General features: G+C 32.7%; 1 protein-coding gene and 1 long non-coding RNA gene across 3 annotated transcripts; both read right to left on the bottom strand.

Moving 5' to 3' along the window:
• Positions 1-26: 26 nt before the first annotated feature.
• Positions 27-2,785, bottom strand: LOC144565036 (reactive oxygen species modulator-like protein). 2 transcript variants are annotated; one of them, XM_078314666.1, is made up of 3 exons: positions 2,527-2,785; positions 1,474-1,511; positions 27-311 (listed from the first exon to the last, which is right to left on the bottom strand). In XM_078314666.1, the coding sequence occupies exons 1-3, from the start codon at positions 2,597-2,599 to the stop codon at positions 198-200; spliced, it is 225 nt and encodes a 74-aa protein (XP_078170792.1). In that variant the 5' UTR covers positions 2,600-2,785; the 3' UTR covers positions 27-197. The 2 variants fall into 2 exon arrangements, with proteins under 2 accessions (XP_078170792.1, XP_078170791.1); XM_078314665.1 differs by having other exon boundaries at positions 2,479-2,784.
• A 7,470-nt stretch (positions 2,786-10,255) lies between these two features.
• LOC144565847 (uncharacterized) lies at positions 10,256-11,538 on the bottom strand. The gene is made up of 3 exons (XR_013514992.1): positions 11,074-11,538; positions 10,748-10,860; positions 10,256-10,456 (listed from the first exon to the last, which is right to left on the bottom strand). It is a non-coding gene; the product is annotated as an uncharacterized LOC144565847 (long non-coding RNA).
• Between the last annotated feature and the right edge of the window lie 1,245 nt (positions 11,539-12,783).

The raw sequence follows: 12,783 nt of genomic DNA, 5'->3' as shown, positions 1-12,783 counted from the left end.
AGTGTGAATGACAATCAAAGAAAACATTTTGGTTTCTAACAACATCAAGAGGTAAACTTCTGTTCAATTATTCCAGCCTTAACATTGGCATGCCAATTAACAAAATTTTCCAGCTACAAGGAATTTAACATCCACAACTGAACAAGAACTTTTGAACAAAGCCCCCATAGAAAAGAGATAATGCAAGGTAAATTAAATTAATAAGATTTCCCACAGTGTATCAAGCTTCCAGCTCCAAGAAAAAGACCAAAAACTGCTGCACTTCCTAGTGTAGTTTGGCCAATGTACCTTATCTTTAGCAACCCTGGAACCTAAAAGAATTATATCTATAATAAGTGCAAATAAATAAAATCTTTTCACAACTGCTAAATAATTTGATAATACATCAAAATAACTTGTAACTCTGGATAGAGGATCAATGGTGATGAATGTCACCAAACTCAAACTAGTTGGTTAGCAGGAAAGGTCTTTGCAGTGTTTCTGCATTTGTTCAATACGCATACTTATAGGGATTGGGGTGGAGGGAGGATGATGATATTACTCATCTGAGATGTGTAAACAATTGTCAAAAGAGGTTTCTCCTCCGGCTCACCCACCAATAAGAGTGTGCCACTTTGCTTTCCAGAGCTAACTATGTCGTTGGAAGTGTCAATCATATACAAATTTGACACAAATCATGTTTGGCGCTTGGAAACATGGTGCACTCTAAATGGTGTGTGAGGCGGGGGAAAATGGCACCTGACAAGACAAAAGCATTTCCCTTTTGCATTACAAAGCAACATGCAATACCTTTTTATGTTTTAGGTTTCCGGAGATAGTAATTAAATTGCCCCCTAATATTGTTAGTTTCTTATACAGTTTCTAATTGTGGTGCACAATATGCACATTTCACATTCTGATAGTTATATTACATTTATTAGCTACTTCATTTAGTTGAGGCTTCGTAGCTCTCCAGTTTGTTGCATGGTTTTAGTTCATTCTATCTCAAAAAGGAAAAGAGATATTTCAGACGGGCATTCCCATATAGGATCTACAGCTAAGCCATAGGGTACTTGGCCACCCTCATGATTTTAAATTTTTTAATCATGCATATTGAAATTTAGTTGAATTTTCTTCCAAATGTTTTTATATAGTTCATTTCCCCTCATAAAATGCTAAATGTGCTTGTAGCCTAGTGCTTAGAATTCCTCTTTGTGGTTGTGGAGGCTTGGGTTCAAATCCTACCTACCACACATTATAAAATTTACGTTTTCAAAATTTTCTAGTTCTGTCTCTGTTCACATACAGGCCTTTTTGTGGCAGCATCAGTCCTTATGAACTATAACAAACCATATAGATGGTTACATTACTGATCTCTAGGTCTATAATACATATTGAGCCTGCACGGCTGCAAATCTACAATGTTGTTCATACAGGCAAAAACGTACACCATATCATCAACTGTTAGTAAAAGATATGGACAAGCTAACAAACCTTGAATCGAATAGCCTCGTAAGTCCCGTAAACTGCACCTGAAAAAGAAAGGAACCAAAGATAAAAACTAATTAGTGTAACATTGAAGGAAAATAATTATGATGATCACAATAACATAATAACTAGTTATACAATATTCCAACTGGAAAAAATGTTGACAGTGTAATGATTAGAGTAATAGTCCTCGCCAGTAAGGTCTGGTCCTGTACCCTGTAGTACTGGTAATTTCAGATGGTCGGACCCAGGAGCTGGTACCATACCGCAATATATCCACATGTTGTGGTCTGGTTTCTCTAGTAGCACAGTGTAGATGGTAGGGCAACTGGTACAAGTTTCAGTTATCAGAACCAATGTTTTAAAAATCGGTTCTTATTCGGTATTCGGAAAGCTACCGCATACCTCATATACGGTATGCGGCCGCATATACGGATTTTTATTCGGATCTATATATGCGTATTTTAAAATTAAAATTCATATTAATTTGTATACAAAGAAAGTATTTATGATTGCGTGTACATGTTAACCTGGTGATGAAATGTTAAAATATTGATCCTCATCTCATACTTAATGAAATACTAAAATACTGAAATATTCATATATTGATCTCAATTCAGCCAAATATGCGACCGAATATTCAAATATGCAGCCGAATATTCAAAACCGTATATTGGACCGAATAATCATTTTCTATTCGGATTCAAACCGAATACGAATATTCGGCCGAATAAACTGATTTTTAAAACACTGATCAGAACAAAGCTGATATATGCAAACAGATTAAGCTTGCATTGGCCCTTACAATAGCTGTTGGTATTTGCATACAGAGGAGACCTATAACAACATTTAAGCCAAGTTTATAGAAACAAAACACCTCAAATCTCCTCTCCGTTCAATAAAACTTAAATCTCCGTTACAGCACGCACTAGCTATAGAAACAAAACACCTCCAATGATTTAAGGGCACAATCAAAATCGAAAAATTGAGGGAACGAAACTAGGGTTTAACCTTTGTTGCGAAATAAAGAGAGAGAAAGGGGTAGAAAGGTAACCATACCGACAGCTCCTCCTACAGCACCACCTACCGCCACACCAGCGGTGACGCGAGCCAGGCAGCCATCTCTCGCCATATTCTTCCTCGATTAATTTCTTTTTTTTTCTTCTCTTTTCCTTCCTTTATTTTTTATTTTTGCACTGTACAAATGCGGCGAAATTCTATTTGATTTGGACCCTCGAGCAAGAATAGAAAACTAGAGAAAAATTAACCTGCGTCACTGACAGGTAGGTCCCCTGTGCCAGTTCCTTGCAAGAGAGGCTAGAAGGGGTAAAGATTTTAACAGATTAGTTTTGGCTTCATGCAGCACACGGACTATAGAATCGAAACAAAGACGCATAAGGTTTGTCCGCTGAATGAAGCTAAAAAAGCTCTGTTAAAATATTTACTCGCGAAAAGAAGGATAGAGATGTCTGTCGAGAGAGCTGGTTCAACTTCACACAGCTATTTATCATATATTTTTTATTTTTTATTTTATAATTTATGCGCTGTATGAAATCAAATTAGCTCGGTCAATATTTTTATCTGAAATAGCAGTTTTTTCAGTTGACCTCTGAGCCAGAACCAATTCAATTCAAATTAGAAATTACAGGGTCTCTCTTTATTCAGAATCACGATTTAAATGTCTAATAGAAAACGTGAAATGTTGATCTTATCTTATTTGTAAAGTCTTTTTTTTATCAAAAATATAAATTTAGAGTACGATAGAAAAAATAATCGAAATATTAATTGTTCTATTTTCATTCATCTGCGCAATTTTCTGCGTTTTTTTAATCTTATACAAAACAATTTCCAAATGTAATAATTTTAGATGTCGTGAATAATTTTAAAATATTATCAAATCAAATCAAGTTTCTAAATAGCTATTATAACGCTATAGCTTTTAAGGTCCGAAAAAGCTTTAGTGCAATTATAGCTAACTATTTAGAATCATTATAAAAGAAAAACGGTTAATAACGTTATAGCTTTTAAGGTCTGAAAAAGTTATAGCGCAGCTATTGTGTAGTTATGACTAGCTATTTAGAACCGGGAATCAAATCAACGATTCATTTATTATTTAAAATTTAGATTTTGCATTGTAATAGAAAAAAGGTGGTCATAATTGAAAACTAAAATAGACGTTGGATCCTTCCTCTAAATTCACTTACTAGTTACCTTTTAATTTGCTAAGCTAATGATGATTATTTCTTGCAACCAATTTGATCATATCATGTGGGAATGCAACTACGCGAAAAGATTTTGGATTGGAAAAAGGGTTGCAAACACTAGAAAAAGATAATATATATGACACATTGTAATTCATTTTGCATATATAGTAGTTTCTCACTCCTAATTTGTTTCAACAGTTCTAAAACTCAGTTGAAGATGACAGCAACAACAGATATGAAAGACACAAGAAGGCTACTATTTTCGGAACATCAGTTCAAGAATCCAAGAGTCAGGTAGTAAATTGTTAAATCACAGCTTTCTCTTTTTTCTGAAAAAAATAGCATATGTCAAATCTCAAGTTCCTATTATAAAAAAACACAATTTCCACAAATCTATTCATGCAACATAAAAGAAACATAAATAAAAAGATGAACATAAGGCCATGCCAAATCTCAAGTTCCTATTATGCCCTCATTACAATTTTCATTTATTTCTGGTCACACCAAATACAAATGACAAGTGCAATATTGAGACAATTACCATTTAGAAACCATGTCAGCTAAAAAATGTATCCCCTTCCTGATTTAAGAGGCCTTTCACAAGGAATGAGATCCGGTGTTATTCTTTCCATGCTCTTCTCTTTATCTCTCTCCTCTTTCTCTCTCTTCCACGTGACTCTCTCTCTCTCTTCTCTTCTTTGAAGAGAGAGATAGAGAGGAAATGAATAGCAGGATGCTGCTATTCTCATTAGAATAGCAGGATGCTGCTATTCTCATTAGAATAGCAGCAAATTGGGATCCCTTTCACAACCCCTACTTATTCGGCCTAAAAAAAATACACTGCCTATAAAACCCCTGCTTATTTGGCAAAAATTACACGACTAGTTTGCACGACGCAAGAATTGTTTAATATTAGTGCTCGCATGCATATTCGCTTTTGCCATTCAATAACAAACTAAAGAGGTTTCACAAAAAAGAAAACAATAACACGAATTCTCTTTTTTGTGCAGTGGAGAGTGAAGTAAAGCAAAAGCAAAAGCAAAAGAGAGAGAAGAATGATAAAATAATACATGTGGAAATATTTTGGCATATTTTGTTAGTTGTAAATTTTATATAATTTCGTGTTGGCAAAACCTAAGGACATAACCACTAGCACCCATTGTAAAAAAAAAATATGCTTGGAAGATTTGTCACAAAGCTTAACATGCTTCAATAAAAAACGGTTATTCCTCTTCCAAACATAAATATAGGTCAATATTAGATGCTTTGTGTTGTATAGTTTTTGTCATGTCAAAATATAAATTAACTTTCTAATTTCACATTTTGTAATATGTCGATTGTACAGTTTTTGCTACGCCGGACTATAAACTTTCTAATTTCAGCTTTTGTAATCTCTATAAAACTTTTGTAGTTCAGATGTACTTAAATATAAACTAAGTACAATTATCCATGCCTCCAAAAGCAATTGCCGAAGCAACGCGAGGCCTCTGGCAAGTTTAGTCTATAAAATATGATAAAATTTGATGTATACTTCTTCGTACATCAAATGAATTCAAATTTTAACAATTCAACACTACTTTGTTATTATCAAATAATACTTAAATTGTATGAAATTTTATTGTTATATAATCAATATGTTCAATTACATACTTAATTTTGTTTACCTGTGAATTATACGGTTTAAATCCAATTGGACCACTTTATTTATTCATATTATGTTTTCGAATTTCATAAAAAAAATGTAAACCAAATCAATGATTACCTATAGGAAATTGCATCGCAAGCATAAAGAAATTGAAAGGAATTAAGATCTATTCACAATTTAAAATTACATAAATGTTTACATGCCGGACCATATATGGGAAATCAACATGTTAATTTTAAACCCACAATTTTGGTGATATTTTTATTGAGAGGAAGAAACTGAAATTGAAAAAAAATATTACACAAAAAAATTCATTCATAGTATTATACAAACAAATTAAGCAGATGCTATGTACTTACAGATCCTTATTTCTTACATAATTGCAAAAAATAAAATCATAAACCTTATACATACATAAAACATAGGCAACCAAGGTTGCTTAAGGTCTTAGCATGTCGGTCCGGCAATGCCGCACTTGCCCGGCAGCTTTTTCGCTTCTTTAGTATTAATTCCAAAAAATATGCGAACAAAGGAAGATGAAATATACGAACATAAGCACTTTATTTCTGCATCTTTGATAGCATTACAACATTTAGCGGTTGGTGGCGGTGGATTCGACCCCCTAACAGCTGGCAAACAAGCAATGCCATCTTCGCCCACCTTACACAAGCTCATAGCAGAGACCTTGCTATGATGACTTATGATGAGGCTCAAACTTAATATTACTACAATTGCAAATGCCAACTTATTCATATTGTGGATTTTTGTTTGCGAAATGTAAGTAAGTGATCTTGTTTGATTTTATAAATTCTAAGGATTTTTAAGGAATGATATGAATTGCATGTGCTTATATAGTGTGAGATTGTGTAGTGTTGTTATGGATTGTTTCATTGCCGTTTGGGGGTTGTTCAAACTTGAAAAATGCTAGCTATAATCAAACAAAATTTGAATGTAACTCATTTTACAATATTATTGGATGTTATTTGTTTTCCAAATAAAGATGAACAGTTGTGTTAGGTGAATTCAGATATTTATAGTAACAAGTAAACAATAATTTAATTAATAACAATAGTAATGTAATGAATAATAATAATGATTTTCTAATATGAAAATGATAATATTGTCTTCCATACTCAATTAATAACACATCAAATTTCTAAATCTAACATAATAAGTCTATTTGAATATCCAATTTAAACATCTAAAAAGATAATTTGATTTGAAGCAGCTCATATCACTGGTGGAGCCTCACAGTTTAAAACGTTTCAGCATGCAGTACTGTCCTCTTAATTACGAATGTGTCAACTCATTTGATCTGATTTTGTATAATACCGACTCAATTCAAACCAAGTATGGTTATGAACTCATATCAGACTTTGATCAAATTATATTGTTTTAAGAGAAAAGTTTTTTTTTTCATTTATTAAGTTTAGATAATAAGATAAAATTTGAAATATGATTTTGATTTATGTGAACCGTAAAGATTTTTTTATAGGATCTTAATGCACCAAGTCCAAATAAAGAGGTATCAGAATATATCAGGTTTTCAAAAATGAAAATGATGGTATGATGTGGTTTTTATTTCAAATTTTAGCAACTTTAACTACCATGAGGAGACTGGAAATTGAAATATGTGAGACAAAATAATATCTTTTTATATAATAATTTTTTTGAAAGTAAACATCCAATTAATAATTGATTTCCTCTTATAACCTATGAAATCAGATATAATAATCCAAGGATTCCAAATGCATTAAGATAATATGAATACTATATTCATATTCATAACAAATTGAGAGTCAACTATCCAAAATCCAAAATGCATGAACAAAGTGGTTTTTGAAGAACTTCAATTACAAATTATAAGACTGCGTTCATATAAATTTACCATTTTTATCATGCACATCACGAGAATATAACACCTTGTCATGCAAAAGTTGCCAAACAGTCATTGATTGGTGTCTTTTACAATTTAAAATTAAAATAATTTTTACATGTCGGATCATGTATGGAAAATCAACATGTGAATTTAAACCCAAACATTGTTGATAATATTCTTATTCAGAGGAAGAAACTGAAAAATATATAAATTATTGCACAATACAAAAAATTCAGTCTATAGTATTACACAAACAAACGCAGATGTTGTGAAGCGCATCTGCTTGATCTACTTATATATCCCTATTATTTCTTACATACATAAGAAAAATAAAATTATGAAACCTTATGCATACATATATACATAAAACAGAGCCAACCAAGGTTGCTTATGGCCTTGGCATGTCGGTCTAGCAACGCTGCACTTGCCTGGCAGCTTGCTTCATTAGTATTGATTCAAAATATGTGAAAAAAAAGTAAGATGACAAGTACGAACATAAGCATTTCATGTTTGCATCTCTGATCGCATTATAACATTTTGCGGTAAGTGGCGATGCTCATAATCGCCCACCTTAATTACAAAAGCGCGACAGAGACGACCTTGCCATGCATGCATGTTGACTTGTGATAAGGCTCAAACTCAATAATACCATAATTGAAAATGCCAACTTATTCATATTGTGGATTTTGAGTTTGTGAGATGTAGATAAGTGGTCTTGTTTGGTTAATAAATTCTGAGTAATTTGAGGAATAATTTCATGAATTGCATGTGCTTAATTATATTGTGTGAGATTGTGAAGTGTGGTTATAGATGGTTTCATAATTTCATTGCGTTAGAAGGTGGTTTAAACTTGACAATTGCATATGACCCTCTAGCCTCTAGATTGTGTGGTTCAAACTAAATTTGACTATAATTTCTTTTACATTGTCATGACCGTTATGTGTTTTTCAAATAAAGATTAATAATTGCGTTGGATGTAAATTTTCAAATTTAGTTTTCCTTTATTTGAGACCATATATATATCGAACTTTCGCCGCTTTTGGGTTGTATTTTTTTCTTATGCATGTTCTAAAATTGTGGGAATGTAAAATTTTCGTTCAAATTGTTATCTTAAGCGTGGTGATCTTCATATTATTATTTTGGTACATTAGACTAAGATTGAATACGTTTCAAAACATGTCAATAGTTCGTTGTGAGCAATGTAAATTAGAGGTGGATTACATTGTTTAGTGTAGATATGATCTATCTGTGTTTTTACTTTTTACCCTGGTGCAAACTATTTTCATAATAATAAAATACCTAAATCATAACCTTGATAAAAATTAATTAACATCATGTTTTATCAAGATTCTAAATAGCGTTTATCGCGTCATAGCGGGGAGCCTCCAAAAAAAGCTATAGCGAATAGCGACGCTATAGCGAAAGCTATTCCAAATAGCGTTTTTTATTTTTATAAAAATTATATTATATATTTGTACTAAATATCAACATTATTTAGTCTCATAGAACAATAAATAATATCAAATTGATTAAAAAAATATAATATTCATATTGAACCAATACAAAGTCCAAATTGCGACTCAAAATATCTATAGTAATACTAATATCATAAACTATCGATCTTTTTCTATTTAAAATATCTTCAACATCATAACATAATTTATCTTTTTTTCTATTTAAATTTCAAAATAACCTAGAAATTGAAAAGAAAAAAAAAATCATACTTCTAGTAAAATAAACAGATGATCCTTGAAGAAATTCTTGTTAGTCCCTAAAATTTTCATAATTTAGCAATTATTTATTTGATTTATCATATGTTAAAAAAAACCAAGAGCAAAATGAAAAAATTATTATAGCGGACTTGAATTTGATATAATGTAATATTCATCAAAATTAAACAATATCTTCACCATTTATTTATTTTAAAGCTCATATAAATTGAAAAAAAGAGAGCAAATGTTGCATAGCGCGCGCTATTTGCGCTACACGCTATACGCTATAGCGGACCGCTATTACCGCTATAGCGTCTGTAGCGCAAATAGCGTGTTTTAATGCCATAGCATAGCGTTTGGTCTCCAAAAACGCTATAGCGCCGCTATAGCGCGCTATTTAGAACACTGTTTTATAATAGTCCAGTTGTAAGTACCATATATGGTGTTCATAGTATTCCATCTAGATCAAACTTGGTACCATGTATGCATGCTTGAGAAATTGATTAACTTTAATAAACATAAATTGAACATAAAAGAAGTCAAATTTACTCTACAAGCACATTTTAATATAGAGATCATATTTGATGAATTTTTTGGACTTTGAAAATTAAAAACGACTTAGTTGCACAGGACCTCGAAAACAATTGATTTAATAATAGTCAACCCCTCTCTCTCTCTCTCTCTATATATATATATAGAGAGAGAGAGAGAGAGTAAGGCTTGGGGTGCTATGGATAGCATAGAGGGCTACGGTGCTACGGCTCAATATTTGAGTTTTCAAAATCCTAACGGTCGATCCGAACCGTTCATCTTGTTCTCCACATTAATATTTGTTTGGAGACCAAATTTTACATTTTTTGGAAATTTTTTACTTTTTTTTAGATAGGTAGAAAATCAAATATCTTAATGGTGCAGAATTGTTTAGATCAAGTGATTTTTTACCTAGCTAAAAAAATAGTAAATTTTTTTTAAAAAATGTAAAATTTGGTCTCCAAAAACATATTAATATGGAGAACAAGATAAACGGTTCGGATCGACCGTTACGATTTTGAAAACTCAAATATTGAGCCGTAGCACCGTAGCTCTCTATGTATCCATAGCACCCAAGCCTTACTCTATATATATATATCCTATATAGGACTTGGCTACGGTGCTATGGGTTGCATAGAGACCTCCCGTGCTACGGCTCAATATTCGAGTTTTCAAAATCCTAACGGTCAATCCGAACCGTTCATGAATTCTGTATTGTTTTTCCATACATTTGTATGATATATATTGTTTTGTTACCGTTATATTTGCATATATAACTTTATCACAATTATCATTATCCTAAAAAACAATCCTTGCCTAGATAATCCTGTATCTACTTAGCACCTGTTACAAGTGTCATGCAGGGAGCATGGCAACCACATAAAAGTAACAAGTATGAAAGGAAAACAAATATGATTCATACAACTAATATAACCACAAAAACTATGACAATTGGCAGCTTGTGCAAAATTGACCTTTAGCATGATGATATCATTTCCTTGTTCTTACTTATCAGTACCTAATAGCAAAATTTCTCATGATTGAAATCTAAACTGATCTCACTCTGATCTCTTTCTAAACTTTACTGATAAAACTTATCACTTTCTAAAATTTCTAAACTTACTGATTAAAGTGACCAGTTTAATTAGCGGATCAGTTTAGAAAGTGATCTAAGTTTAGAAAGTTTATAATCTGATCTCTGATTAAACTTTCTAAACTAAAAATGTGAAATTCAGCACGAAAAAGGCGAAACTATCTTACTGATTAAACTGATTCAAATCAATAGAAAATATCAATGTAACAAGCTTACATCTCACGAACTGTCTGATTGAAGACCTTCATGAAATCCATGGCTCGAATGCCGATTCTCACGATTTCAATTCAAGAAATCGCAACTACTAGATACTACTGCTTTTACACCTTCTGTGGTAATAAGAGGATCAAGCACACAATATATCAATTCATCTCCAAAATTATGGGTGCCAATTGCAAATGTAAGATATATTGGGTGCTATATGCAGATACAAGATTACTCTGGATTGCAAAAAAAGACCTTCAGACAAACAAGTACATTTTAGGGAAAATTCGTCAAACAGCCTGGTGAATGTAAATAAGTAGAAAGATTCAATTAACAACCTGATTGGTGTTATTTAATACGATCATGCATGGATATGATGGCCTCTATCTTGTGTTGCGATTTCTCCTCTTTATTTGCCTCTTGCAGCTAGTCAAGAGGTAATGAATGGAGACCATCTCTTCTATAATCAATCCTGCCTTCTCGAAGAAACGCCTCAAGCGGAGGTCTGACAAGCGGTGGTGTTGATCGGGAGGGGCGAAACGAACCCAGGCGAGGTCGAAGCCATTGAAGAGAACTTGTTTTGGACGCAGGTGATGAAACCGGAGTTGGAAGGAGGAGAAGAGAAGGGAGAGAGCAAAGCGGAGGGAGCAGAGAGATCGGAACGGGAGATACAGAAAATTTCGTTTTTGTAGAGGGAGAAGAGAGACGGGAAATTTATTTTGAAGAAAACGAATAGACAGATTGAGAATGTTTAAAAAAGGGAAGTCGTTAGAGTTATACACTTTAAGACGCGTTAGAACAGTTACGGGGATTATCCGGGGACTGAACGTCAGGGACGTTATCTTTTCTCATAAAATATATAATGTATATTTATCTCTAATACAGGCTAATAAGTAAGCAGGAATTTTTATCTTTATTTTTGGCAAGTATCAACCATGTATTAATGTAGGTTTACTTAAATTTGAGTAAAGTACAAACAGTGTACTAAAACTAAGGTAAAATATACAAAATTTGATTGTAATGATTGCAATACTAAAATTTTCTAATTATAACAATAGAAGGAAAATGTGGCAACATCCCACATCAACTAATTTTGACATGTTTTTAAAGCATAGATTTATCAGGTTTAAATCGGATCAGACAAGATTAGGATGTTCCTTCATTATTAGCCTTGTTATTTTAGATAATTTTTGTTTGTGAAATCTAACTTATTATTATCTACACCACTTATTTCTGTTAGATTTCTCAAGATCAAGAGTATACTAAAATGAAAGAATGTTGTGCCAATCTAAACAAGAGAATTCGGCTCAAAGAGGTGCCAAATTGCTCTTCCAAGTTAATAAAAAGAGAGAAATGGGACGGTAGCGAATCACATCCTCTCCATTACCTAAGGGAATCTTTCACAATGAGTGGATCCAGACCGTTCTTTTTAGCTTGTCACGAATCTCAAAGCCCAATAATACTGCCCCTTGTGCTATCCTGAATTCCAAACCGGCTGAGATTAAATCTCAAACCGTAAAGTGAGGAGGATCCTCTATAGTACCTGGGAAGAGCTGGATCCAGACGGTAACGTAGTAAGCTAGAAAATTTTTTTTAGGACTTTTAGGTATTTAATAAAGGCTCAAGTTTGAACTTCTCTCACAACTTTACGGTCTACAAAGCTTTTCAAAGAGAGATCGAGAGAGAGGAATGAGGTAATAGTGTAGTTGGTTAGAAAAAAAGTTTTGAAACTGCCAGATATCTAAAGATCGAGAGTTCGAGAATTTCTTGCGATTTTGTAACATTTGTGAAAAAATTTAAAGAGAGAGAACAATCGACAGTTATATCTTTATTTTTCTTCCTGAATACATCTTTATGTATTAGCCAACTAATAAAGGCCGAGAGTTCGAATCTCTCTTACAGCTTCGCAAAGAGAGAGAGAGAAATGAGATGGTAGTATAGTTGGCTAGGAAAAAAGTTTTAAAACTGCTAGATATCTAAAGATCGAGAATTCGAGTCTCTCACGAGACTTTGCAACATCTGCGAAATTTTTTAAACAGAGATAACAT

Source organism: Carex rostrata, chromosome 14 (assembly GCF_964058835.1).
Source record: "Carex rostrata chromosome 14, lpCarRost1.2, whole genome shotgun sequence".
NCBI lineage: Eukaryota > Viridiplantae > Streptophyta > Magnoliopsida > Poales > Cyperaceae > Carex > Carex rostrata.
This window is presented reverse-complemented; position numbering and strand designations above follow the sequence as displayed.